The following is a 27,712-nucleotide window of genomic DNA, read 5'->3' on the forward strand; positions in this document are numbered from 1 at the left end:
AGGAAGGAAGGAAGGAAGGAAGGAAGGAAGGAAGGAAGGAAGGAAGGAAGGAAGGAAGGAAGGAAGGAAGGAAGGAAGGAAGGGAGGGAGGGAGGGAGGGAGGGAGGGAGGAATAGAGGGAGGGAGGGAGGGAGGGAGGAGGGAGGGAGGGAGGAAGAAACCAAGACACACACAACAAACACAGAACACCCACCTCCAAAATAGATACATTCCCTACACTGCCATAGTGATAACATACACATTTACCCCTCACAGGCACCCAGGCAAACATACAACTGATTGACACACACCAGCTGCTTCAGAGACCCTCCAGCTGCAGCTGCTAGACACAAAGAAGCCAAAGTACCGTATAAATATAGGTTTTATTAATAATGAGTGAAATCCCACAAATACACTGACATCTCCATATGACAGGAGACAGTGGTCTGTGGGGGATGGGGAAGGGTGGATTTGAGCCAGCCTCAGCACCCAGGCCAGGGAGTTCAGCAGCAGGGGGTCCTTGACCCCCACTGGGGAAACCAGAAATGTTCTGGATGTGTCTGTCACTCTGGCACCCAGGAGGTTGTGCTCTCATGCCCAGGGGAAGCCTTGGTTGGTTGGGAGGAGGGCAGAGGGTGGTCAGAAGTTTGAACCAAGCAGCAGAGGGGAAGGGGGGGGTCTAGGGGGTGCCAGCCCCAGGGAGGCATGCCCTAGGGCATAGGAAGAAGGGATTCTGGTGGAGCTGGCCAAGGCCAACTTGTGCCAGCTGCCTGTGCTTTTGCCAGGTCCTGAAATACAGGTGGAGGGAGTGCCCTGTGCCTGCCCTTGGCTTTGTGGAGGGAGAGAAGACTGGAGAGGAGCCATCCACACGGATTCCCCAGGATGGTCCTGAGCAGAAACTGTACTTTTTCAGAGCTTTTAGAAGGTGGCGTCCACCTCACCCTTCACTGTGTCCCTCTCCCAGAGCCAAGTGATGATTGCAGGCATGTGCCAATGAATCTGGAGAGAGGATGGGAAGGCCTGGCCCATATGGTGACAGGAGGGCAGGATCAAGATCATCCCCTCAACCACTCCACCTCCCAAAATAAAGTGCATTCTCCAGTTCGGACATGGGCAAAAGAAATGGGCATTATTGCTAAGGTGCCACTGTGCACCATTCCCCCACCAAAGGAAGATGGAGAGGGGGGATGGGGCACCTTAAGAACCCAGGCCTTACCTTCCCTGGGGCCTGAGTGGGATAGTCATGGACAGAATTTCCAGCCTCTGCCCCAAGAGATTGTTCCAGCAGCCTAGAATTGGGGTGGAGGGGGTCTGACTACCAGAGTCTCCCCCTGTTCAATTTCATAACAGGGACTTTCCATGGAATCCAGCCAGGGACCAGCCCTGGATACTAAAACAATCCTTTGCAGCCCAATTTACAAACACTTGTGTGGTGGGGCCCCCTGGGGAGCAGAGGGGGCACTTTGGTCAGTGGTCAGGTGGAGTTTCTGGAAGTGAAACCCAGAAACCCCCTAGGGGGTGCCCACCCCCCAATTGACAGTAGGAGGCAAAGAGGGTTCTGAGCAGGGAAAGGGAGATTGAATGGGAGGAAGAGGAGGAGGGAGCTATCCTAGCCCAACAAATGTCCCTTGCATGCAGGTATTGGGGAAGAGGTGAGAAGGAAGCCACAAACTGCATCAAAACACAGGAGAGGTGATAGGACTGAGAGAGGAAGTTTAGAGCCTTCCAACATCCCTCAGGTGGAGCTGGACATCCTGGAGTCATGGACATTGACAGGAATGGGGCAGGGCAGGGCAGGGCCAGGCTGGCTGCACCAGCAACCAGCTCCCGAGTCTCTGAGGTTAAAACAGCCCCAAAGGGCTGGAAGGTGGGGTAGAGAGGAACAGGGCTTCCTGCTGTGGCTGGGAGGAAGTGGGGAGCTCTATCTCTCCGACTTCACTCGGTAGCGGAGCACAAGATATGCCAACAGCCTCAGTGCCAGGAAGAAGATGCCCAAGACCAGGAAATCCATGTAGAGCTTGGCGTCCTCAACATCCAGTTGGCGGAGGATACTCTCGGGTTCCTGGAATGGGCAATTTGAGGAGTTCTCGAAGCAGTCCAGGTCCCCCCGCTCCATGCCATAGATGGTCAGAATCACACCCTCAAAGCCATATCTGAACACAACAGGAACAGCAGAAATACCTCACCATGGGGGAAGCAGATTTGTCTCCCAGCCCCAGCACCCCCGTGCAAATGGGCCTCCAGAACATGTACCCTGAGCAAGTAGCCTGGAGATGGGCTCCTCTTTCTTATCCTCCTATGTCAGGAAGACATCCAGAGAGAGCCTGGGAGGCTGGAGGTGGAGGACCTTCATGCTGGGGCAGTGGCCAGAGGGAAAGAGGGCAGGCCCTGACTTGGCCAAAGAATAAAGGCTCAGGCCCCTGAATGCTGACTCTGGGACATGGAGAGGCTCAAGAGGAGGGCGGCAGCTCTTACCTGACATAGGAGAGATAGGAACTCCACTGCAGATAGGTAGGGATGGTTTTGAAGCTAACAAAGAAGCCAGAGAAGAGGAGGACAGGGATAGCCGTTACTGGGCCCACAAAGGTGGCCACCTGAGAATGTAGAACAGGAGAGGGCAGGAAGGAATGGAAGGTGACTGGGGGCACAGACACTGGGGGCTCCACTTACCAGTGTACAGAAATAAGTTTGTCTGCCAGAGGCCTGTACACATACACATTCCTCACTCCTTTGGGATGGGATGCATCTGCTTCTACAAGCAGCCCCCCCAGTTCACTCCCTTGGAACTCTGTATTATCTTCTTCTGTTCTGGGAAGTTTCTTGAGAATAGGAACTGACTCTTTTTGTATTTGTGTCTCATGGTCTTAGCAAAGTGACTGGTACATAGTGAGTACTTAATAAATTCTCTTTCTTTCTTCCTCTCCATCTTTCCCTCCCTTCCTTTCTCTCTTCCTTCCTTTTTCCTTCTTTCCTTCCTCTATCCCCTTCCTTCCTTCCTTCCTTCCTTCCTTTCTCTTCCATCTTTCTCCCTTCCTTCCTTTCATTCCTTTTTCTCTTTTTCTTTCTTCCTTTCATCTTTTCTCTCTTCTCTTTCCCTTAATCTTCTTCCCCTTCTGCCTTCCTTCCTACCTCTTTCTTTCTCCTTCATTCTTCCTTTCTTATTTTCCTTTCTTCCTTCCCTTCCCCCTCTCCCTTTCTCCCTTCCCTCCTTTTTCCTTCTTTCCTTACTCTATCCAGTTCCCTTCTTTTCTCCTCCCTTTCTTCCTTTCATTATTTTCTTTTTTCTTTCTTCCTTTTATCTTTTCTCTCTTCTTTCCCTATCCTTCCTTCCCTCCCTTTCTTCCTTCTTTCCTTCCTCTTTCTCTTTCATGCTTTCTTCCTTTTCTCTTTCATTTCTTCCTTTCCTTCACCTCTCTTTGCCTTATTCCCTTCTTTCTTTTCTCTTTTCTCTCTCTTCCTTTCCTTTCTTCCTTCCCTTCCTCTCTCTCCCTTCCTGCCTTATTTCCTTCTTTTTTCTTCCTTTTCTCTTTCCTTTCTTCCTTCCCTTCTCCTCTCTTCCTTATTTCTTTCTTTCTTCCTTTTTTCTTTTCTCTCTTCCCTTCTCTCTTCCTTCCCTCCCCTTCTCTCCCTTTCTGCCTTCCTTCCTCTTTCTTTCCTTCTTTACTTTTCTCTATATACTCCCACCCCATATCCATACTTATTCTCTCCCTTCCATTTCTCCCACTTTCACCTACCTGTAGAGAGTTGGACGCAGCCCCAATCAGTAGTCCTAGGGACTGGGCTACCAGGGCAGTAGCTGTGGCCAGAGCAGAGAAGAGCAGGAATCTGGAGGCTTCAGCTGGTTGGCTAGTCATCCAATACACAATGCTGCAATAAGCCACTGGGCAAATCACCTGATGGGAGCAAGAAGATTGGGAAAAGGGTTAGTAGATTAGTGGCAGGCCTCTTCCTTTTGAGGAGAGAGCTCCTCTTATCTTGAGTTCTAGTTCCCTCACGGGACCCAGAGATCCAAGAGACTCAAACGGCTCTACCTACAGCAGGTCTCATAGAATATCAGCCTGGAAGGGGCCTTTTTAAAAAAAATTTATTTACTTATCTACCAAAATTACATGTATTAACAAATTTCCACATCAGTTTTTCTAAGTTTTATGATCCAAATTGTCTCCCTCCCTTCTTCCCTCACCCCTCCCAAAACTGGTAAGCAATTCAATCTGGGTTAAAAATGTATTATCGCACAAAACATATTTCCACATTATTCATTTTTGTAAGTAAATAATCTTATAAAACCAAAATCCCCAAACACAAACACAAATAAACATTGAAAAACCATATGCTTTCATCTGCATTCTGATTCCAACAGTTCTTTCTCTGTGGGTAGATAACATTCTTTGTCATAAGTCCCTTAGAATTGTCCCAGATCATTGTATTGCTGAGAGTAGCTAAGTCTATCACAGTTGACCATTCCACAGTATTGCTGTCACTGTGTACAGTGTTCCGGTTCTGCTTATTTCACTCCACATCAGTTCCCGCAGGTCTTTCCAGCTCTTTATGAAATCATCCTGTTCCTCATTCCTTATAGCATGATAATATTCCATCACCATTACATACCAGAGCTTGTTGTCACTTCCCAGTTGAGGGACATCTCTTTAGTTTCTAATTCTTTGTCACCACAAAAAGAACAGCTCTAAATATTTTTGTTCAAGTAGGTTCTTTTTTGGAAAGGACCTTCTAAGATTACCTAGTCCACCATTCTACAGGTGAGGAAAATGAGCCAGATTATAGAATCTTAAACACTTTTCTCTCTCTCTATCCCTGTACTTTTGACCACCATTCTCCTTCATCCAGCTCCTCGGGGTGAACAGATCAAATGAGTTAACATTTATCTAAGTGCTATCTAAGTGCTCTAAATTAGCAATTATTCTTCTTATCTAATCCAGAAAAAAGAAATTATTTGATTAGCATTCCACAACTAGTAAGTGTGAGTTGGGATTCAAACCCAGGGCTCTCCTGCCTTCAAGTCCACTATTCTCTCTACTAGACTGTAGTATAGGCTCACCTCTGGGACCCCAGTCATTATTCCCCTCCTTGGAATAACCTCCTTTTCCTCCTTCTCTAGATCTAGTCTATTCTCAAGACCTATCTTCAAATCCCACCTTCCCTGATGACTCCAGCCCACAGGGCCCTCTCTCTTTCTGTCTGTGCTTTCTGCTCTTATCATACACTTACTGGGATTATTAGTTATTGTTTTTATACTCATTAGTTTCATTTCATTTCTCATTCATTAGTTTCATTCTCAAACTAAATTTTAAGATGAAGGCTAGAGATCGATTTTATATCCCACACAGGGCTAAAATGCAGTAGATGTTCAACAGTGCTTTTTGACTAGGGGCAGCTAGATGGTTCAGTGGATAGAGAGCCAGGCCTGGAGTTAGAAGGTCTTCGATTCAAATCTGACCTCAGAACACTTCCTAGCTGTGTTTTCCTGGACAAGTCACTTAACCCCCATTGCCTGGCCCTTATTACTCTTCTGCCTTGGGAATGATACTTAGTATTAATTCTAAGATGGAAGGTAAGAGTTTAATTAGTTAGCTAATTAATTATATTTTAAATATATATTTTTACCAATTACATATAATAAATTTCCACATAAGTTTTCCTAAGTCATTAAAATTCATTAGTTAATTAATTTTAGAAACAATGCTTGTAGAATGAAATGAGCAGAATCAGGAGAACATTGTACACTGAAAGTGAAACATTGTAGAGCTATCCAGTATGATGGACTTTGCTACTAGTAATAATGCAAAGATCTAGGACATTCCAGAGGGACTTATGTGAAAGAATGTTATCCACATTGAGAGAAGGAACTATAGGAGTAGAAACATAAAAGAAAAACTTATGACTTCTCACTTATCACTTGTTTATCTGGGTATATGATTTGAGGTTTCAGCTTTAAAAGATTATTCTACATTACTGGTGGAGTTGTGAATTGATCCAACCATTCTGGAGGGCAATTTGGAACTATGCACAAAGGGTGCTAAAAGACTGTCTGCCCTTTGATCCAGCCATAGCACTGCTGGGTCTGTACTCCAAAGAGATAATAAGGAAAAAGACTTGTACAAGAATATTCATAGCTGCACTCTTTGTGGTGGCCAAAAATTGGAAAATGAGGGGATGCCCTTCAATTGGGGAATGGCTGAACAAGTTGTGGTATCTGTCGGTGATGGAATACTATTGTGCTAAAAGGAATAATAAAGTGGAGGAATTCCATGGAGACTGGAACAACCTCCAGGAAGTGACGCAGAGCGAAAGGAGCAGAACCAGGAAAACATTGTACACAGAGACTGATACACTGTGGTACAATAAAACTTAATGGACTTCTCTACTAGCAGCAACGCAATGATCTAGGACAATTCTGAGGGACTTATGAGAAAGAACTGTGGGAGTAGAAACGCAGAAGAAAAACCTATGATTGATCACATGATTTGATGGGGATATGATTGGGGATGTAGATTCTATATGATCACTCTACTGCAAATATTAATAATATGGAAATAGGTCTTGAAAACCCAGTGAAATTGCTCATTGGCTATGGGAAGGAGGAATAAGGAGGGGAGGGGAAGAACATGAGTCAGGTAACCATATTCTAAATTAATTAATTAAAATAAATAAAATTTTAAAACATAAAAAGTACTGCTATAAGCAAAAAATAAAAATAAAAGATTGTTCTATGGCAAAAATGAATAATGTGGAAATAGGTTTCAAGTGACACCATTTGTACTGCCCAGTGGAATTGCTTATCAGCTCTGGGAGGGGGGAGGGAAGAGAGAAGGGAAAGAAAATGAATCCTATAAACATGGAAAAATATTTTTTTAATAAAATAAAAATAAAAATTTAAAAATAAAAGAAACAATGCTTGTTGCTTAACTTGTTGGTTGATAAGCTTACCTGAAAGGGCACATCAGCCATAGTCTTGGCTAAGTAATAAGCTTTGAGGCTATACCAATAGTTGAGATGTTCCCGCATGAAGACAGCCATTTCTAGGGGAACTAGGGCAGGACAAAAAAGAGAAGGCATTCCACTTGGCCCCCTCCTATTATTCTCCCCAACACAAACCTTCTGCTTCATCCTGATTAGTCTATTACTGGGATTCTAGGGTAAGAAACTGTTGCCTCCCTATCCTACCTAACCTCCTTCCCCCACAGTCCATCAGCTTGCCTGAAACTTGGGACCGTACCCTCAAGTCTCTCCCCAGCTGTTCTCTCATCTCATTAACTACCCCAGCACCCATTCCTCCTCCCTCCACCCATTCTGTTCCCCCCCCAATCCAGGTGTGCCAGGTCCTGAGGACTCACAGGTAAGAACAGTAGGCATGAGGGCAGCAAACATGAGGAAAAGCATGGAAAAGAAGAGGCAGCCTGTGTTGTTTAAGGCTTTGCTGGCATCATTTCCAATGTGCAGGTAAAGGAGACCAATGAGTACACCAATCACCACATGGGACATGAATCGAAGGTGGGTCAGAACCTGGTAGGGAAAATATGGTCAGTGCTAGGGAGATCAGGGAGCTGTGTTTAGAAGAAACTTATCTAGGTCCTGGGGTGAGGAACAGTACCAGAGGAGGAATTATAGCATCCATCACTCAGGAATGGGGGAAGAAGAAGGCAGTTTGGGGGAGGAGACAAGAAAAATTCTATGCTACCCACATTAATAACCCTCATAGTGTCTTTAAGAAACCCTGTGATGTAAGCAGGGAAGTTTGGGCCAGGAGCACCTTTCTTTTTTCTCCATTCCCATGACAGTTGGCAGGGTCTTGGGGATTGATCCCTATAGTACAGCCTCTCACCGTGTCCCTGAGGATGGACAAGAAGGTTCTCTTGAAGAGGATGCAGAACTGGGTGAATGTGTTAGTGGCGAATGTGTGACTCTCGATGGGGTCTACTTCCTGAGGAGGAGGAAGATCACAACCCAAGGTCATGGGAAATGAAGCACGCTGGGAGAGATGCCCAACACCACCCAGCCCAACAGATGAGAACCTGCCAAACTTCTCATGAGGCTAGCTAGAGCATGAGCAGAATCTGTTGGCATCCTGGCACTCCATCCCCAGGGGCAGAATCCTTGGCAAGGGAAAGGAGTCCAAGATTGCTGGATTTAAAACTAGAAAAGACAGCAAAGGTCATCTATTCTAATTTCTTCATTTTCTTTCTTTTTTTTTAAACCCTTATTTTCTATCTTAGAATTACTACTAAGTATCAGTTCCAAGGCAGAAGAGCCGTAAGTGCTAGGCAATGGGGGTTATGTGACTTACCTAGGGTCATACAACTAAAAAATATCTGAGGTCAAATTTTAACCTAGGACTTCCCATCTCCAAGCCTGACTCTTTTTCCCCTAAACCATATAGCTACCCCTAATTCCTTCATTTTCTAGATGAAGCAAATGAAGCCTAAGGATGGGAAGTGACTTTAGACTCATCACATTGTGCTGAGATTTGAATCCAGAACCTCTGACTCCAAATCCAGTACTCTTGTCATCACTCTTTCCAGTGGCCAATTCTCCACTCTAAACCCATATACCCTACATTCTCTCTTTTACTCACTGGAGGACAAACGGGGCAAGGGGACTGGACATGGTTCTTCTCTGGGGTGTCTTTCTTCTCTGCCACAGTACAGAGTCCATTCTGTACTGCCCGGAACAGCATTGGATTCAGGTCCCCATACTCCCCTGAGGCTACTTCAATGACTGTTGAAAAGAAGATGACCAGGTCAGTTGCCATTCTCTCCAAGACAAAACCAGTTCCTCCCCTCAGAGGACTAACTGCATGCCTATCAAGTGTGGTTACTGCCCAATGCTTGCAAAGGGGGGAGCTCAAGACCCCACCCTCTCTCCCAAGGAGACTGCCCACGTGGCCACCAGGGTCCCAGCCTGTGTCACACTAGCGGTCCTCTTCCACTCACTGAAGTCCGCCGGGTTGTGGTAGGTGGGACAATGTAGGCCCAAGCCCTTCAGGTAAGGAATCAGGTTAGTCACCATACCCTTGAAGATGCATTGCCCCTGGCTCAGGATGTAGAGCTGGAGGTAAAAATTGAGGTAAGATGAAAAAGAGGCAGCTGGTAAGACTGGCATCCCCCACTATACCCTAGCACTCTGTCAGGACCACTGTTCCTACCAGCCACCACACCTAGACAAACATCTCCATACCCAGCCAGCCTCCCAGAGCCTGGACAGAATAGGCACTAATGGGTTTCCTTCACCCCGTGCTCTCTATCCAGGAGGGCCGAAACTGGTAGCCAACCTTGTCAAACATCTCAAATAGCTTGGCACTGGGCTGATGGATGGTGCAGATGATGGTTCGGCCCCCCTGAGCCAAGGACTTCATTAATGATACAACCTGGAAGCAGGAGGCACTGTCTAGCCCACTGCCAAGAGAAAGAGACAGAGACAGACAGAGAACAAGATGAGGGAATATTAGGGGTGTAGAAAACTCAAATGAGGGGAATGATCTAGAATGGAGAGAGCAGGTTCTCATCCTATTCCCTATTCAATTCAATAAACATTTATTAAGCACCTACTATGTGCCAGCACTATACTAAGTGCTGAAGGTACAAACAGAGGCAAAAGACAATCTCTGTCTTCAAGGAGTTTACAATCTAATTCTCTCGCCCTTTCTGCCCCTCAATCCCAATCCAGTAGGATGCAGTAGCTTCCTCACTTTGGCCCACTGGGAAGTGCAGAGCCTAGCTCCCTCCCTCTTCTGGGATGGTCTTGGAAAGCCCAGGCTCCTGGCTATTTCAAGAGTTCTATGGCATTGAGTAAGGGGGGATGTATTGAGAGACAAGTTAGCCCAAGGAGACTACCTGGTAGGCTCATCAAAGAACATGACAGGTGGGTTGTTGACAAGCTCCAAAGCAATTGCCAGTCGTTTCCTCTGACCCCCGGAGAGCATGGCCGTCCTCGTGTGGGAGCAGGACATCAGTCCCAAAGCCGTCAGAATCTCAGTCACCTGCCCAAAGCCCACCCCCACATCAGCCTAGAAAACTTCCAAAAACCCATTTGCCATCCCTCCATTCCTCCAGCAGAAAAGGACCTCAGCAGGGTAGTGACTCTACCTGGAGATCACCTCCAACCTGCCCCAGCTAAGCTAGTTCCAAGGCCATTTCTTCCCTCTCCCAGGGGGCGTCCTGCCCCCTCAGTTCCACTGACCCAGCTCCCAGAGGAAGGGTACCTCTGACCAGGTTCCTCTTCCACTTACCAGCTCCTTCTTCACCTCTTGTTTTTCATTCAACTTCAAGTTGGCAGAGACCTGGGCACAAAAAATGAGGCTGATCACTGGTGTGGATACTGAAACCCAACGGCCTCCTGAGTATCATCTCACCCCCAACCCTTCAGCCAGTGAGAGGGACAAGCAGAAGCGTAGATTTCAGCAGAGCCTCCTGGGGTTGGGAGTTCCAGGGTGCCTGTCAACCTTGAAGGGAGAATAAGGGTGGTGAAGGATCTAATGTTCATCATCCGCCTTGAGGGTAGTGGCTACAGCTTCTCTAATGTTTCTATCTTTCCCACACATACAAAGTATGATGCTTCCTTTGTACACAGTGCTTAATAGCTCAATGGATTATATCAGGGCTATTCCCATGAAACCCAAGGGAAACTGTTAGGAGGGAGGAAGTTATATCAGTACCTCAATACCTAGAGTAGGGGTGAACCCTCACCATCATGGCCTCTAGCACAGTGAGATGAGGAAGCAGCATATCATCCTGCATGATGTAACATGACATCTTACGAAAGGTCCGCAGGTCCCGAGGTTGCCCATTCACCAAGATCTGCCCCTTCATGCCAGTCTCCCTGCAAGAATGGCATGTCATGGGAATCACTGGCTAGAATATCCTCAAAGCCTTCGGCTGCCCGCCTCTGAAAAACTCCAAACACTGCATTTCATTCCTTCCTGTGAAATTTTGCTATGAACTCTCCCACCCACCAGAAACTCATCCTCCCAATTCCGTTGTGTTTTCTATTATCAGAGAGAGAAAGAGACAGAGAGACAAAGACAGACAGATAGACAGAGACAGAGACAGAGAGAGATAGACAGGCAGAGACAGACAGAGACAGACAGACAGACAGACAGAGACGCAGAGAGAAAGAGAAAGAGAGAATGAGAAAGACAGAGAGAGAGAAAGATAGAGAGAAAGACAGAGAGACAGAGACAGACAGACAGACAGACAGACACAGACAGACAGACAGACAGACAGAGAGTAACCCATCCTCACCTATACCCAGCAAGGATGTTCATGAATGTTGACTTCCCGGCCCCTGAGGGTCCCATGATGCCAATCAGCTCCCTTCGACAGAACTTGCCAGATAAACATTTGAGAAGAGTCTTATATCCTAGGTTGGGAGAAGGGAGAGACCAGCAGTTCAGTGGCTCTTTCAGGAAAGTACTTGAGCAGAGAAGGAGGTGATGGTTTTGACTGTTTTGACTGCACAGTTTCTAGTAGCAGAATCAGAACTCTTCTGGTTTGATCACTTACTAGCTGTTTGGTCTTTTTTATTGATTGATATCTTTTGTTTTTATATAACTTAAATCTCTCAATCTATTCCTCCTCCACCCCATACCATCATGGATGTGAATCATCCATTATAACAAAGAATTTTAAAAAGAAGAAAAACAAAACAGTTCAGTGAAACTAATCAATATATCATCGAAGTCTGACAGCATGTCTCCACAATGCATCCACAGCCTTCTCTACAAAGAAGCAGGAGCTGCATTTCCTCATTTCTTCAGGGCCAGCCTTAGTGATAATAATTTCACCAGATTTGTGATTTGAGGAAAGTCATCTAACTTCTCTGAGACTCAGTTTTCTCATCTGTAAAATGGGAGTCTACTACTTACACTATCAACTTCACAGGATTATTGTGGTTAAAATTATTTCTGTACATCTTAAGGTGTATAAAATTTGTGTCATCATCAAATGGGGACAAGAGAAGTACCCACAAATACATATGCAAAGAAAATATATAGTTCTCTTCTTTTTTCTACTCCCTGGTCTGAGATGACTGCCCCCTGGAGTCAAGACATCTAAGGTATAATTTCCTGAATATGGTATCAAATGCACACACTTCCTAGAAGAGAAGGAAAAAGCCTGGGTCATGAGGTATGGGGTAAAAAGCCTGACTCCTCTCCTCTGTGGGCATGAATCTGTATTTCTCTCCTTTGCTCCAGGGATTGACTTCTAGCCTTCACCTCCATCTGGAAAAACCTTCTTTTCTTCAAGGCCTGGCATAAAGCTAATTCCCTACAAACTTGACCCAAAGGACTTGAACGATACACAGACACATATACTGATCCGAGTAACTATCACTGTCTGCCCTCCAACTTCCTCTCTTATGGTAACCCAACCCACTTACTAAGAACTTAAATAGAAAACATTACGAGGGGCAGTTAGCTGACTTAGTGGATAGAGATCCAGGCCTGGAAATGGGAGGTCCTGGGTTCAAATCTGATATCAGGACAAGTCACTTACCCCTAGTTGCTTAGCCCTTACCATTCTTCTGCTTTGGAACCAGTATTTAGTATTGATTCTAAGATGGAAGGTAAGGGTTTAAAAACAAAAGAAAACATTACTAGGGTCCCTTGATGTTTAGCTTAATCATTTGAGCCACAGTAGTACAGGTACTCTGCTTTTTAAGCTCTTCCTTGGGGCAGCTAAGTAGCATAGTGAATAAAATATCAGGCCTGGAGTCAGGCAGTCCTGGGCTCAAATCGGGCCTCAGATTTTTCCTAGCTGTGTGACCCTGGATAAGTCACTTAGTATTGATTCTAAAATAGAAGATAAGGGTTTAAGAAAAAAAATTCCTCCCTTCCATGCCCCACCCCCCAGCAGTACAGTGGATTTTTAGTATAGTCTTTGTGAACTATAGAACCTTCTCTAGCTCTCTGACCCCATAATTCACAAAATCACAAAGGCTGGAAGGATTCTCAAAAAGTCATGTCATAGGCGGTATCTAGGTAGCAAAGTTGATAGAGTGCTAGACCTGGAATCAGGAGGACCTGAATTCAAATCTAGTCTCAAACACTTCCTAGCTTTGTGACCTTGAGCAAGTCACTTATCCCCATTTGCCTAGTCCTTACTACTCTTCTTTCTTGGAACCAGTACTGAGTATTGATTGTAAGATGGAAGGTAAGGGTTTTAAAAAACAAGCAAGCAAGCATTACTAAGGACCCTTGATGGTTGGCTCAGACACCTGAGCCACAATCTTTGTACTAGTACTTTGATTTTTAATCCCCTCCTTTGGGGCAGCTAATTAGAATAGTGAATAAGAATACCAGGACTGGGGTCAGGAGAACTTGGGTTCAAATCTGGCCTTAGACACTTCCTAGCTTTGTGACCCTAGGCAAGTCATTTAACTTCCATCACCTAGCCTTTATCACTCTTCTACACTGGAACCAATACACAGTATATTGATTATTGACTCCAAGACAGAAGATAAGGATTTAAGAAATAAAAATAAAAAGTCATGTCATTCAGTTCCCTGTCTACAGGCAGGGGGGATCTACCTACCTTCCAAATGCCACACCTGAGGCCTGGAAAGGTTTAAGTGATTCACCCACAATGATATGTATGAGGGAAGTCATCAGTCCTAATTCTGTTTCCATCATCAAAAAACCATTCAGGAAGTGCTTTACACCTGCCTTTTAGTGTCACTTTAAGGGAAGAAGGAAGTTGACAGCTAAAGACAATGTGCCTTCCTTGCCTTGGTTCTCTCAGTTTCTAAACTGTATTGATGTCTCCAGGAGGTCAAGTTCAAGTAAGTGAAGAAGAGCAACAAGAATGGTTTCATGGTGGGGAAAACCCACTAGAATTCTAGAAGTCAAAAAATAATCTATTTTAAAACAGGAGAGTACCTTAGAGACCATCTAATCCAACCCATCAGAGCCGTAAGTGCCCTGTTTAAGGTGCTATTTAATAGCTAGGTGACCTTGGACAAATTACTTTTTGCTATAATGAGAAAGTCACTAGACTTGGGGTCAAAAAGGCTGAGGTCAAATCTTGGCTGTATTCTTTTCTTGGACAAGTCCTCTAAGCTCTTCCTCTGGGCCTCATCTTCTCCACCTGTCAAATGGAAGAGGTTGGACTTAATTATGTCCAGAGTTCCTGCCATCTCTAAATCCCATGATTCCACAATTAAGATCTCTGCAAGCCCTAGACTCTGAACTTTTTGAGCCTTAGTTTCCTCACCTGCATAAAAGGAAAATAACGCTTGCATGACCTTCTTCACATGACTATTGGGAAGATCAAATGAGATAATGGATGTCAAAGAGTTCTGAAGCATTAAGTGCTATGCCATTATTTACCATTATCACAAATATCTGCCAGAGAAAGGAAATACCTTCTTTCTCCCTGGTATTCCCCTATTCTCTTTCTTTTTGCCCAGCTTCAAACCTCTTTTCTCCTTTATTCTCAAGTATAAGAAATGAAGGAAAAAAAGAAAAAAAGGAAGGAGGGAATCATAGAGTATTAAAGGTGAGACCAAAAGATAGCAGAAATAAAAGGGAGAGAGCAAAAGGGAGAAGGGGAACAGATAAAGAAATCACACCTGTGATTTTAGAATTCCTACTGTGGAAACTTGCTGGGAGCCATCAGGCCATGATGCCTTGACAGAGTCACGCCACAGAGTGGCCCTTGGCAAGATGTGATTGCCCACTCAGTCCCCCTTGCATGACCTCTCTCATCAATATCCCTCACCTATGGAATTGACATGATTACTATTCCCCCTAGTCTCAGAAGGAATAATGCAAGAGCAAAATACCTGTACCCTAATTCTCCAAAACATCACCAAAAGATCAGACCCTTAAACCCAATCCCAAAAGACTATGATGGGTTAACTTCTACTTAGGTACATAATTCCCAGTAAAACCGTAGCTACAAACCAAGCCCAGAACTTTTCCACTCATGGAAACTTATTCTCATGAAGCCAGCACACAAATCAATCATAAAGGTTCATACAAAATGTACAGGCACACTAAGCTTCAATATGCCTCAGTGACTTGACTTCACAAACCAGTAACTCGTCAGTGGGAAACTCCCTAGTAAACCCTGAAAAATGACCAGTCTAATATTAAATCTGAATTGTGTCCCCAGTACCTCTCAACCTCAATGATATAATTGTTGAATTGTCTTTTAAGAACTTCTGATTAATTATTTCATTTTATTAAAAGTAATAAGTAATTTTCCTTGATTGTTTGTAAGCTCAAAACTTCTCACAGGGTAATGAGAAAATTAAGCCACCTGTGACAAAATCATTTATCTTGTGTGAAACCTTTATGCTGTCAAGAATCTGTAACCATAATACAAGAATATAGAATGTTAATCAAGTGATTTGTTAAAGTTAATATATCACTTTTCCAATTATCTCCATTTAGACATGTGTGTTAGGTAATGTATCTGTGTGCCAAGAAAGTGTTTCGGTCCAGCTGCTCAAATCCAGAATAATTTATTCTTATAGTCTCCACCCCAGTTCTGGGAAACCCAGATTGGGTATTCTCAGCTCATATTTCCTGGAGCAGAGGAGGGTCACTAAGGCTTTACTGAACCCAGGATATTCCATTCCCAGTCCCAAAACCATCCCCTCACCTATTTCAAAACACCTCCAGATTTTGGCCAAGAAAGGAAATGGGAACTACTTTTTCTCCCAGCTGCCTGGTTCTGTGCTCAGAGGAGTACCAAAATACTACAACACAACGAATATGGACTGGAGATCACATGTATTTATTTTAGGTCTGCCACTGATGTGCTGTACGATCTTGTTAGTTATTTAATCTCTTTGTAAATCATTTTCCTTATCTCCATGATGAAATGATTCTTTTCCCTCCACTCCTCCTTCCAGGATTCCACTGCCCCAAAATCTTTGATAATTCCCTATCACCTGCCAATTTAAGTTCAAAAGTCTTTGCCTGGCATTCAAGACCCTACCTTATTTCACCTTAGATATTTTTGCCCTCCAGCCAAACTGAATAACCTGCCACCTTCGCCCCAGAACAGCACTTCATTCTCACAAAAATACTTCCCCAGATTGTTATCTATGTCTGGCTTATCTCCCTATCTCTCTTCACCTCTATTTTTTAAACCCTTACTTTCTGTCCTAGTCATAGTTCTGTCCTTAGATACTAAGTATCAAGTTTAAGATATTAATTCTTAACTAATTAATGAATTCTAAGATACTAAGATACTAATTCTTAGATACCAAGTATCAATGCTAAGACAGAAGAGGGACAAGGGCTAGACAATCAATGTTAAGTGACTTACCTGGGGTCACATAGCTGAGGCCAGATTTTAGCCCAGGTCTTCCCTAACCACTGTACTACTTAGCTGCCCTGGATGACCACTTATGAATATTTACAAAACACATCGGAAAATTTAGAGCCAGCTAGGAACTTAGAGATCTTCAAAATAAACTCCTATATTTCACATCTAAGGCTCAGGGTAAGTGACTTGCCTAAAGTTACCCAGGGAAGTGTCATACATCAAACTATGATTCAAATCCAAGTTCTCTGATTCCAAATCTTTCCTCATCTGCCTCCAATGTCGCTTCTGAGATTCACAAAGCTAATAGAGAATGGGACTAGATGACCTCTGAAATCCCTCCCCACTTTTAGATTACATGGTTTTATGAGTTTTTGTGCCCATTGAGAGGAGAGAGGGCATGGTGCCTATTTAGAAGGCAAAAAACCAACAAGTTAAGAGGTATAGGACATAGTATGCAGATAGTACCCACGAAGGAGAAGGAAAAAGAGCAAAATAGGAGCAGAAAACTCAGGAATAGTAGTGGTTCTTCCATACCCCTCTTGCGCCAGCAGGGTCCCTCTCGAACAGAATAGGACAGCTCCACGAATTCTACATCAACTGCAGAGCGCTTTGGAAGATGAGAGAAGCGCTGGGCTTCTGTGATATGGTTCTCCACTTTCTTCAGGTGTGTGGTCAGTAGGGGGGGCTCTGTGGGGCCAGGGCACCCTGCCATATCCTCCAGGGCCACTTCCACAGCCCCTGGCCCCAGCCCACAGCTGCCCACCTCCAATGCCTTCTCCTCCATCACTTTGCCCTGCAGGGAATCAGGGAGCTGAGGAGATTTGTTTAACATCACACCCAGCCCGGGATCCTTCTTCCATCTCTAACACTGCTCCACCCCCTTCACCCTCCTCCCCCACTCCCCAACTTGCTCTCTTTCTCTTGTCTTATAGTACAGTTGTCTACACAGATCTCTCATCTTGTTCCCTGACAGTTCCTGCTTTCTCTTGTCCTACTCCATTACTATTCTTCCTCAAGGTCTCCCTTAAGCATGCCCCCATACCATCTCCCTCAGCCCTACCTTCTCAGAAATCCAGTCCAGGCTATTCAACATTACCCATCTGCCTCAGGGCTCTGCCCTCAATGCATACCTCAACATATTCCCTTCTACTAGCCATCAAATTCTATCCCCTTCAGCTATGCCCACCAAAGATCCTATTCTGCCCCTAGTCCATGCAGGCCCTCTCCTCTCCCTCCTCCATGAAGCTCTAATCTCCTTACCCGGCAGGACTCTGGCCAGCAGCCCCAGCCCTAGGGAGGAGGGAGGAGGGTTAGAATCCAGAAGGGAGGACAATGGGAGGGGCAGTAAGGGGAGAGTGATAGAGAGGAAGGGATCTGAAGAAGGAAGGGTGTCGGGGAGACTGAGCATACCGGGGGACAAGAAGGCCTCCATCCCCTAGGGAAATAGGACCCATGGCCAGTCCAGCTCCTCCAGAGTCCCGTTGCTGTGCCCTGCGGGGGCCCTCCCTAGAGGTAGGCGCACGGACTGGGACGTCTGTCCTCCCTACAAGCCACTGGACTAACAAACAGCCCCCCCACATCCCAAATTTCTTTCCACACATCCAGTCACCTTGACGCACCCCGGGAGCTCCTGAATAGGAGGCCCGATAGGATAGGAGGAATGAGCCCCCCCCCCCGACTGCAATGGGGTCTTCGCTGCTGCCCCCCTTACCTGCCTCTGGTTGCAGTACAGCCGTCCAGGCTCCCGGTCCCGCGGCCCGGCCGGGGCGGGGCCGGGGCGGAGCCGAGATGCTGGGAGGACCCCGGCCCCGGGTTTGAGGGGATGGAGCGGCGGGCGAGGTGGACCCCCTAACTGTCGGCCAGCTGCGCAGCCCCCTTTGCCTGGAGCCCAGTTCGCTCCGCTGTCTCCTCCGGAGCCGGCCGGCCGGGCGGCTGCGCTCTCCTCCGGGCGGCTGCCTGGCCTCGCCGCTCTTAAAGGGGCGGCGCAGCCCCGCACTGGGGTGGGGGGAGCAAGGGGAGGAAGATATGGAAACAGGCGAAGTGGGGGATGAGAGTGGCGAAGAGCTATGGTCCGGGGGGGGGTTCAATGATAGAATTGCAAGGCACAGAAGAAAGGAGAAGGTAAGAGATCTAGGGATCAGGCATCTCAAAGAATAGGCGTCCTGAAGTACAAGAAAGACAAGGCGGGTCGGGGTTTCTGGACCAGTCTGAACTCCCTTTGCACCTGTCTGACGCCCCTCTCCTTCCTTTGCCCTTACCTACACATCTTCATGTCGTATCTCTTCCCCCAGGAGAGACCCCCTCCCAGGAGGCACCAATCAAAGTATTAAGTGTCAAAAAGAGAGGGGACAAGGAGAGGTCGATTTCTAATGAACTTTTTTTCATTTAAAAATTATTTTATTATTAACATTATCTTTCCATTTAGTCAAGAGTGGGTAATGTATAAGGAATGTTGGTAAATCTTCCATTTGAAGCTTCTTTTTTACATATTTCCATCTAATGAACTTTTAATACCTTCCCCATCTCCACTTTTCTGTTTGACATCCCCCACCCCCACCCCAGAGCCCTGAGGTAAGAGAAAAGGAGGGACAGTTTCTTGGTGAGAGAACTGGAAGTTCCAAGGTTGTTCCCACATATGTGGAAGTGTACACACAAGTACATGCCTGCTTATTCACCACATGCATAGGCATTTACTCCTTCTTTCCATCAGCCAGTCTCCTATCACAATCACTGACATGACAATGGAGACACCAACAGTTCATTCCCTCATAAAGATTTTGATAGTTTCTGTGACTTTCCCAATTAACACCTTCCCACATTCCCTGAACATGCCTCCACATGCATGTGCTGGAGGATACATGAGCACACATATACAGGAACATAACCCTGCTTGGTCCTCTCCTAGGGCATCTCCTCATAGTTCCGTCCAGTCCCTACCATACCACCACGGCATCTTCTCCAGGATGACACTGTGTCTTTAAGTCCTCCACCTGTCACACAGCACTGAGCTAACAGGGAGGGGAAGGGAGCTGCTGCTGCTGCTGCTGCTGCTGCTGCTGCTGCTGCTGCTGCTGCTGCTGCTGCAGTAGCGAGGTTACTAGCAGTCAAACCTCATCCATCTTTTCCTCATCCACTCTCTGCCAGCTCAGAAGTTGGCTATGGGCGGGACACTATCCCTACCCCCTTACTATGACTATGCTTCAACCTAATCTACCTTGGAAATTACATTTGAATTCTTAGATTCCACAGTTCCCTTTCCCTCTTTCTCATTCATTCTCCAGGACAGAAGCCCACCTCTATTTTCCAGAATATCCCCCTCCTGATTCTCTAGGACAGATTATTCCAATTTTCTAGGATATATTCCTCAATTACCTAGAATGGCCCCATCTCCTAAGAGATCTCCCAACATTCCCTAGAGCAGATGGCCCCTCTTTTTCCAGTATTTATGCATTCATTGTCTAAGGCAAGCCCTCCTATTTCCTAAGATGGATTCCTCCTACCCCCCACCCTCTCCTCCAGGACAACCTCTCATTCTCCCTGTTCCCTAATACCCCCTCCCTAGAACAACTCATCTGTTCTTAAATGATATGCCCTTCCTCTTCTAGAACATTCACACCCTAAAACAAATCATTTTTTAATGACTTACCCCTCCACAATTCCCAGAACAACCTCTCTATTCTCTAGGGACAGACCCTCTTTATTATTCTTTAGGATACCTACCCAGTCCCCAAACCAACCTCCTCATTTTCTAGGTACATGCTCCCACTTTCCCTATGAAAGACTACCCATTTCTCAGGACCACCATTTCCCAAGGATAAAACCCCATTACCTAGGATATCCTATTCCCCAAGACATACTCCTCATTTTCTTTTTCTTTTCATTTCAAACCCTTATCTTCCATCCTACAATCAATACTGTGTATTGGTTCCAAGGGAGAAGAGAAGCAAGAGCTGGGGCAATGGAGGTTAAATGACTTGCCCAGAGTCACACACCTAGGAAGTATGAGGCCACATTTGAACCCAAGACCTCCCATCTCTGAACCTGGCTCTATACCCCTATACCCTTCATTTCTTTTTTCTTTTTTTTTTTACCAATTACATGTAATAACTACCCTTCACATCTAAGGACGATTTCCCTTTTGTCTAAGGACAGACACCCCTCATTCCTCAGGGTAGCCCCTATTCCCTAGGACATATCCCCTATTCCCGAGAACAGTCCTCCTCCCCACCTCTTCCCTCCTTTTACTTAAAACATTCTTTCATTCCTTCATTCACTTTCTCCATTTATTTATTCATTAAGAGTACATTTTTATTGGGCTTCTGTCATGTACAAAGTAGAGGTACTCCCATTCCCCTGAAGGGACACCCTCCCATTCTTTCCTCCTAAGAATCTTCCTCCGAGGACTGTATTCCCAGCTTAAGCACAGTCTGAAGGTTGTTGAATGGAGGCAGGGGCAGAAATGTCCTTGCCTCAGCTCAGCTCCTAGAGCTAATCTACAGAAAGGGGCTGGCCTGGGGATTTATGGCAGAGACAGCTGCTGAGCAGATTTATGGGGCTTGAAGGGAGGAGGCAAATGGGGTCCTGCGGGAGCTAGAATGGGGACACCTAAAGCCATCTGAGCCCCAGCTCTGCATCCATCACCCTCCCTCTCCTTCTCCCCTGCCTCCCCCCATTATCTCTTAGGCTACTTGAATGAACTTGTCCCTCCTGTACCCCCTACTGTTTCCAGAGGGAAATGCAACCAGAGAAAGGCCAAGATAGATCAGGGAAGGGAAACCAGATAAGCAGGAAAATCAGCAGAGTAAGAACAGTGCTTTCTGAGGTAGGTGATGGGGAACTGAAGAGTGGAGTAAATTCCTCCAGGAACACAGCTAATCATCCTCAAAGGCACTGTGGTGTCTCCTCCCTCCTTCCAACCACAGACAAGGTCTACCTTCCATTTGTTCCCTTAATGAGCATCCTCACCTCCTTGCTTCTTGGGTACAGAGGGTGGAAGGAAGGGAAAAAATGACAATAAAATGGGAACGAGAAGGAAGAGTAGTCTTTGCAAGGTTCAATCCCAAGCAACGATCTCAACATCATAGAACCACTTACTTCCTTTATTTTACAGATAAGGATAAGAGACAGCATCACTTGCCCAAGATTATACAGTTAGCTTAGGTGTAGGGATTTGAACCCAAGTTTTTCTGACTCTGGGCCTAATGTCATATTCACTCTACTGTGCTGCTTCTCAGAAATTCAACTAACAGCCTATGGGATTTTGGAGAGATCTTTCTCTGCCTGTCCACTCTCCACTGCAGGAACTGAGGCACAGACAAAAGTTATCTTCAGGACAAAGCTAGAATTCTGAGTGCACTTGGTCATTTCCTCACATCATCAGCACAGAAAATAACCCTCACTGCCCACCCCTCCATCTCTGTTCCTAATGGATCCTCACCAGCAGGGTATATCCCTGCACAGATCTGACAGCAGGAGAAGCAGCAGGCTTAGCCTGAGGGACTGGGGAGAGAATGGTTAAGGAGTCAGCCTTTGAAGGGCTGAGGTCCTGGTGGAATATAAGGCAGAAGGAAGACCAGTGGGAGGTCAATTCCAGCTGACCCTTTTCCATCTGGCCCTGGACAGCAACTCCTGGATGGCAGTGAACCAAGATAAGTGTAGAAGAGAAGGTATCATCCCAGCCCAGTGATGGCTTTTCTCAAGCAATAATTCAATTAAATTTCAATTCAACCAACTTTAATTGAGAGTCTACTGTGTTCAAATGCAAAACATATGAACAGTGTGAAGTCTGAGGACTGATTTACAGAGATGTGACAGGAAAATTTCCTCCTCACTGGCCTTGGGAATCTACAGGGACAAAGTCCTAACTACATAGACATCTGAAGGCTTTTAAATAGAGGAGATCATAGAAATTTATGCTGGGAAAGACTGTAAACACCTTCAAGTCTCTCTCTTATTTTTCATGAGGATGAGGTCCTGAGAGGTTACACAGGAAGTAAATAAAAAAAAACTGGGGTTTTAAACTCAGATATTCTCATTCCTAACCAATTGTTCTTTATGTTATGAGAGGAAGCAGCACAAAATCCCAATCAGGCCAACTCCTGGTTAAGAACTGAATAGAGGAAGGGAGGAGTAGGGAATGGGAACCTGAAAATAACCTTTCCTGCTGTCAACCTACAACTCTCATTGAGTGCATTATTCAGTAGACACAGACCCACATATTCCTTTGTCGTATATTCACATGGATTGCAATCTCTTTGAGTGTACAGATCATTATAAGCTATTATTTGAGACTCTCTGGGGTTTTTCAGTACACCTTGTGTAAGAAATATTTTGTCCTGATTTGGGGTTTGGAAAATGATCGCGACGCTTATGCTTTTTTGTGTCTGCCTCTGCATCCTAAGGCCTCCCCATTTCTATCCACTTATGGCCTCTGTCAATTATCATTCAGAAAAACCAGTGAGAGGGAGATTTCCTGCCATTTGTGGAAATGATTTCTGGTTGTTCCCATATCTGTCCTTTTCATAACCTACTGGAAGCTATTTGTCAAAGTCCATCCTGTGTTGTACTACTGTTTATTATCCATAAAAGATGGGTAAGACAATGTGGTATAGTAGGTAAAAGTAGCCTTGGAGCCAAGAAGAGTTTAAGGTTAGGTCCTACTTCTGACCTCTACTACCTGAGTGACCCTGGGCAAGTTGTGAAATCTCTCAATGTTCTAAGTAACTCTGAAACAACAAATTGTAGAGAGGATACTGACCTGCATTGTACAGGGAGTTTCCCCAGCTGGAACATACCAGGAGAATTACCAGTTCAGTCCCTATCCCTATAAGGAGAAGGGATGGGATGAGATACACATATGCCTCATTTTATAGCACTTCACAGATATTGCATTTTTTACAAATTGAAGGTTTCTAGCAATCCTACAGTTTTTCACAGCATGTGTTCTTATCTTGTCACTGTGTCACATTCTGGTCATTCTCATAATATTTCAGACTTCATTATTATTAGATCTGTTCTGGTGATCTATTATAAGTGATCTTTGATATTGCTGCTAAAATTTTGTCTGGGTGCCATGAACTTTGCCTATATAAGATAGCCAACTTAATGGATAAATACTGTGTGTATTCTGAGTGCTCTACCTTCCTACATTCTCCCATTGCTCTCCCTCCCCTCTGACCTCCCTATTACCTGAGGAACAGCAATATTGAAATTGGGCCAATTAATAACTCTATACTGACCTCTAAGTGTTCAAATTTAAAGGAAGAGTCTGGGTGGCAAACTTCACTGTTGACTTATTTTAAGAAATTGTCATGAGAAATGATAAACAGGATGAGTTCAGAAAAACCTAGAAAGACTTATGTGAATTGATGCAAAAGGGAAGTAAGCAGAATCAGGAGAATACTGTAACAGAAATATTGTATGATGATCAACTGTTAAGGACTAAACTATTATGAGCAATACAAGGAACTCATTATGAAAAATGTTATCCACAGCCAAAGAAGGAATTGTTAAATTTTGATCAAAGAACAAAGCATTCCATTTTTCACTTTATTTATCCTTCCAGATTTTTTTCTTATAGGTGTGCTATGTGTCTTCTTTCACGACATGAGGAATATGGAAATATGTATTGCATGACAGAACTGGCATAACTTATATCAGATTATTTCCTGCTTTGTGGGGGAGGAAAGGAAGGCCAGAGGGAAAGAGGGAATCTGAATTGTAAAATGTCATATAACAATTATTAAAAATCATTTCTACATGTAATTTAAAAATTTTTAAGCTTAAAAAATAAAATAAATAATTTTTAATCGCCATAGCCATCCCAATCACCACCCACAATCACCATCCTGATCAGTCAGCATGTCATCAATATCAAGGCAAGATTCTCCACCACCAAAAACATTACAATTCACTGAAGACTCAGATGATTGTTAGCAGTTTTAGCAATATTGTATTTTTAAATTAAGATATATTCATTGTTGAAGCTGGTAGGTGACTCAGTGTATAGAGAACCAGGCTTAGAGATGGGAGGTCCTGGGTTCAAATGTGGACCCAGACACTTCCTAGCTATGTGCTCTTGGGCAACTCACTTAATCCCAAATGCCTAGCCCTTATAGCTCTTCTGCCTTGGAACCAATACTTAGCACTAATTTAAAAACAACAACAACAACAACAACAACCCTTACCTTCTGTCTTGGAATCTACACCAAGTATTGGTTCTAAGGCAGAAGAGCTATAAGGGCTAGGCATTTGAGATTAAGTGAGTTGCCCAAGAATGCATAGCTAGGAAGTGTCTGAGTTCAGATTTGAACCCAGGACCTACCATCTCTAGGCCTCACTTTCAATCCACTATGCCACCTACCTGCTCCCACTTAGTAATAATTCTAAAACAGAAGATAAGATGGTTTTTCTTTTTATTTAAAAAAAAGTACTTTTTTTTACATAATACTATTACACCCTTAATAGACTACAGTATAGTGTAAATATCACTTTTATATGTATAGGGAAACCAAAAAAATCCATATGACTCACTTTATTGTGATGATCTGGAACCAAACAGGCCATTATCTCCAAGCATTTATTAAGTACCCACTATATGCAGGCATTGTAATAAGTATTGGAAATGCAAAGCAAGAAAACAATTCCCACCCTCATGAAACTTATATACTATGCCAAAGAAGCAGTATGGGATAGCAAAAAGGACATAAGACCTGCTATCAGAAAGAACTGGATTTAAATCCTGATTACACCCTTTACTCACTGTAATCCCTGGCAATTCACATAAGCTTTCTAAGCTTCATTTTCTCATTTTTATAATAGTTGTACTACTTACCTGAAAGGATTATTGTTTTTGTTTTTTAAAACCCTTACCTACCTACACAGTAATCAATACTGTGTGTTGGTTTCAAGGCAGAAGAGTGACCTTACAGGATTATTGTAAGAGAAATTTTTTTCAAACCTTAACTTGCAATATAAATATGAGTAATTCATTCAACAAGTATTCATTAAGCACTGTTTAGTACCAAGAATTTGGAATTCAAAGACAAAAAAAAACTTCCTACCTTCAAGGAGCTTATATTCTGTGATGAAAACGACACATACACATAAAAATAATCAAAATTATATATATGTATATATATGTACACACATATGTACAAAGCAAATCCAGAATAATTGGGAATCATTATTGTTTAACTTTTGCTTTCCTTTTTTTTCCCCTAACCCTTACTTTGTCTTAGAATTGAAACTATTTGTTCCAAGGTAGAAGAGCAGTGAGGGCTAGATAATTGGGGTTAAGAGATTTGCTCAGGGTCACCCAACTAGGAAGTGTCTAAGGCCAGATTGGAACCTAGGACCTCCCAACTCCAGACTTGGATTCTATTCACTGTGCCACTTAGCTACCCCTTGTCCTTCATTTTCAAAAAGGACCAGTGATGTCTTGACTTCTGAATGAATTGGATTTATGTGAGGCGAAGTTGCATGAAGTCACTGGCCTCTTTCTGTCTTCCAGGGTTGCTGAAGTCCAGTGGCAAGACAAAAGTCAAGATGGCTGGTGATGGCTTTGGATGCAGTGGATGGCCTCAACCTCTCTGATGTCTAACGATTTAAGAAAATTGCATGAATCATTGGCATTATGAAATGTATTCTATGGCTACATCTTTTAAGTGCTCATCTCACCTGCTTCCACTGGGGGTCATTATTGATGTGAGAGAATCAGGAAAAGTCTCATGTAAGATGTGGCACTTGAGCTGACCTGAAGGTGAAGTTAAGGACTCTAAGTAGATGTAAGGAATTAGTATATTCCAGGAATGGTAGACAGTCTGTCAAAGGTATGGTGGCGGGGGGACGTACATCATCTATGGGGAACCTTGTAGATCAGTATAGCTATAACTCAAAAGAGAATTGTGCTTGATAAACTAGCAAGTAAGCTTAGAACTAGGATGTGAATGAAAAACATTAAATGCTAAACAAAGGAGTCTGTATTTTAACCTTGAAGAAACTGGGAGTCATTGAAGTTATGAAAGGTATTCTATGGCCACATCCTCCTCCTTGAACATTCAAAACTTCCAGTCTTTTCCTGTGTCTTTATCACACCCCTTATTCTCATACTTTTTTCCCCTGAAGCTAGTGTAGGATTAATGTCCAGACATGTTCACAGGTGCCACCCTCATGACAAAGAAGACTGTTTAGTGAAGACAATAACTACTCATCACTCACCTCACCCTTCCTGTAAAACATCAGCCCCAGTATTATTCCCCTCCCAATTCTATAAGAATGGAATAGGAATCAAAATGGAGTAAGAGGAAGCAATTCAGCCTAACTTTCCAACTATACCTCCTCCATAGAGATATAAAAAATGCACCAGACAGATTTTTTTTAAAACCCTTACTTTCTGTCTTAGAATCAATACTATGTATTGGTTCCAAGGCAGAAGAGTGGTAAGGACTGGGTAATGTGGGTTAAGTGACTTGCCCAGGGTCTCTCAGCTAGAAAGTGTCTGAGGCCAGATTTGAACCTAGTAGGACCTCCCATCTCTAGGTCTGGCTCTCAATACAATGAGCCACCCAGCTTCCCTCTCCAGACAGAATTCTGATATGGAAAATCAAGAAGTCACAATGAGTCCTATTTCTAGCTCAGGTAGCTTAGTGAGACAGAAAGGTCTGTGGATACTGGTGTGGTCTGGACAGGAATGTGCAGCTCTGGGAGCAGTCCAGCACTCAGAGACTGAAAGGGGGATAAAAATAGGGACCGTGGCAGGAAGCACTTAGGGAGAAAAAATACCAGGAGATCCCTGAACTAGCCTATGGTGTAGGAATGAGGCCATTTGCCAACTCTGTCACCCAGTTGTTCTGGGTCTCAAATCCATATGGAAAAGGGATTTCAACCCTATCTGTGTACCAAGGAAGGAACAAGTTTAGAAGCATGCCAGAACTGTGTGGCTCTGATCCCAGGAGTAGAACAAGGATTCAGTTCTAGTCTACAGCCTATTGTGGAAGGATGCAGTAGAATAACAAGGACATAGGATCCAGACCAAAGGGAAGCTTATAACTCAGTCATCCTGAATCAGCAGAGCCTCCCAGTGGGCTAATAGTGACTGAGTCTAGTAACAGCTGACTGAAATTTCAAACCAGGGACAGTTGACAAACCCAAACCTGGATGGGGAAATTGCTGAGCTTAGACTAGAAAGGAAGTGATCAGACTATGTTCCAAATCACATCACTTTGTGAGCACTGAAAGCATACATGTTTTGCATTATTGCATGTGTATGACCTATATCAAACTGCTTACTGTTTCAGGGAGGAGAAGGGAGGGAGATAATTTTGAACTCAAAAGTTTCAAAAACAAATTAAAATTGTTTTACATATAATTGGAAAAATACTATTTAAAAAGAAAAATGATTTAGAACTGAAAATAAAATAAAAACAATTAAGCAAAGAGCC

The 27,712-nt window shown here is 44.2% G+C and overlaps 1 protein-coding gene and 1 long non-coding RNA gene across 19 annotated transcripts; one reads left to right on the plus strand and one right to left on the minus strand.

The window, feature by feature from the left end:
- Window positions 1-343: 343 nt before the first annotated feature.
- On the minus strand, window positions 344-18,268 carry ABCG4 (ATP binding cassette subfamily G member 4). 18 transcript variants are annotated; one of them, XM_056794245.1, is made up of 16 exons: window positions 17,987-18,268; window positions 17,532-17,561; window positions 16,806-17,064; window positions 11,235-11,352; window positions 10,680-10,812; window positions 10,223-10,273; window positions 9,828-9,973; window positions 9,266-9,389; window positions 8,928-9,042; window positions 8,570-8,712; window positions 7,820-7,918; window positions 7,332-7,500; window positions 6,925-7,025; window positions 3,714-3,872; window positions 2,455-2,508; window positions 344-2,132 (listed from the first exon to the last, which is right to left on the minus strand). In XM_056794245.1, exons 3-16 carry the CDS (start codon window positions 17,053-17,055, stop codon window positions 2,121-2,123), a joined length of 1,674 nt encoding a protein of 557 aa, XP_056650223.1. In that variant the 5' UTR covers window positions 17,056-17,064; window positions 17,532-17,561; window positions 17,987-18,268; the 3' UTR covers window positions 344-2,120. The 18 variants fall into 18 exon arrangements, with proteins under 18 accessions (XP_056650223.1, XP_056650214.1, XP_056650210.1 ...); XM_056794236.1 differs by having other exon boundaries at window positions 344-2,041; window positions 2,455-2,573; XM_056794232.1 differs by having other exon boundaries at window positions 2,455-2,573.
- Window positions 17,625-26,247, plus strand: LOC103098068 (uncharacterized). The gene is made up of 2 exons (XR_467852.3): window positions 17,625-17,783; window positions 25,783-26,247. It is a non-coding gene; the product is annotated as an uncharacterized LOC103098068 (long non-coding RNA).
- Window positions 26,248-27,712: the final 1,465 nt, after the last annotated feature.

This window comes from Monodelphis domestica, chromosome 4, assembly GCF_027887165.1.
Source record: "Monodelphis domestica isolate mMonDom1 chromosome 4, mMonDom1.pri, whole genome shotgun sequence".
NCBI classification, from domain to species: Eukaryota; Metazoa; Chordata; class Mammalia; order Didelphimorphia; family Didelphidae; genus Monodelphis; species Monodelphis domestica.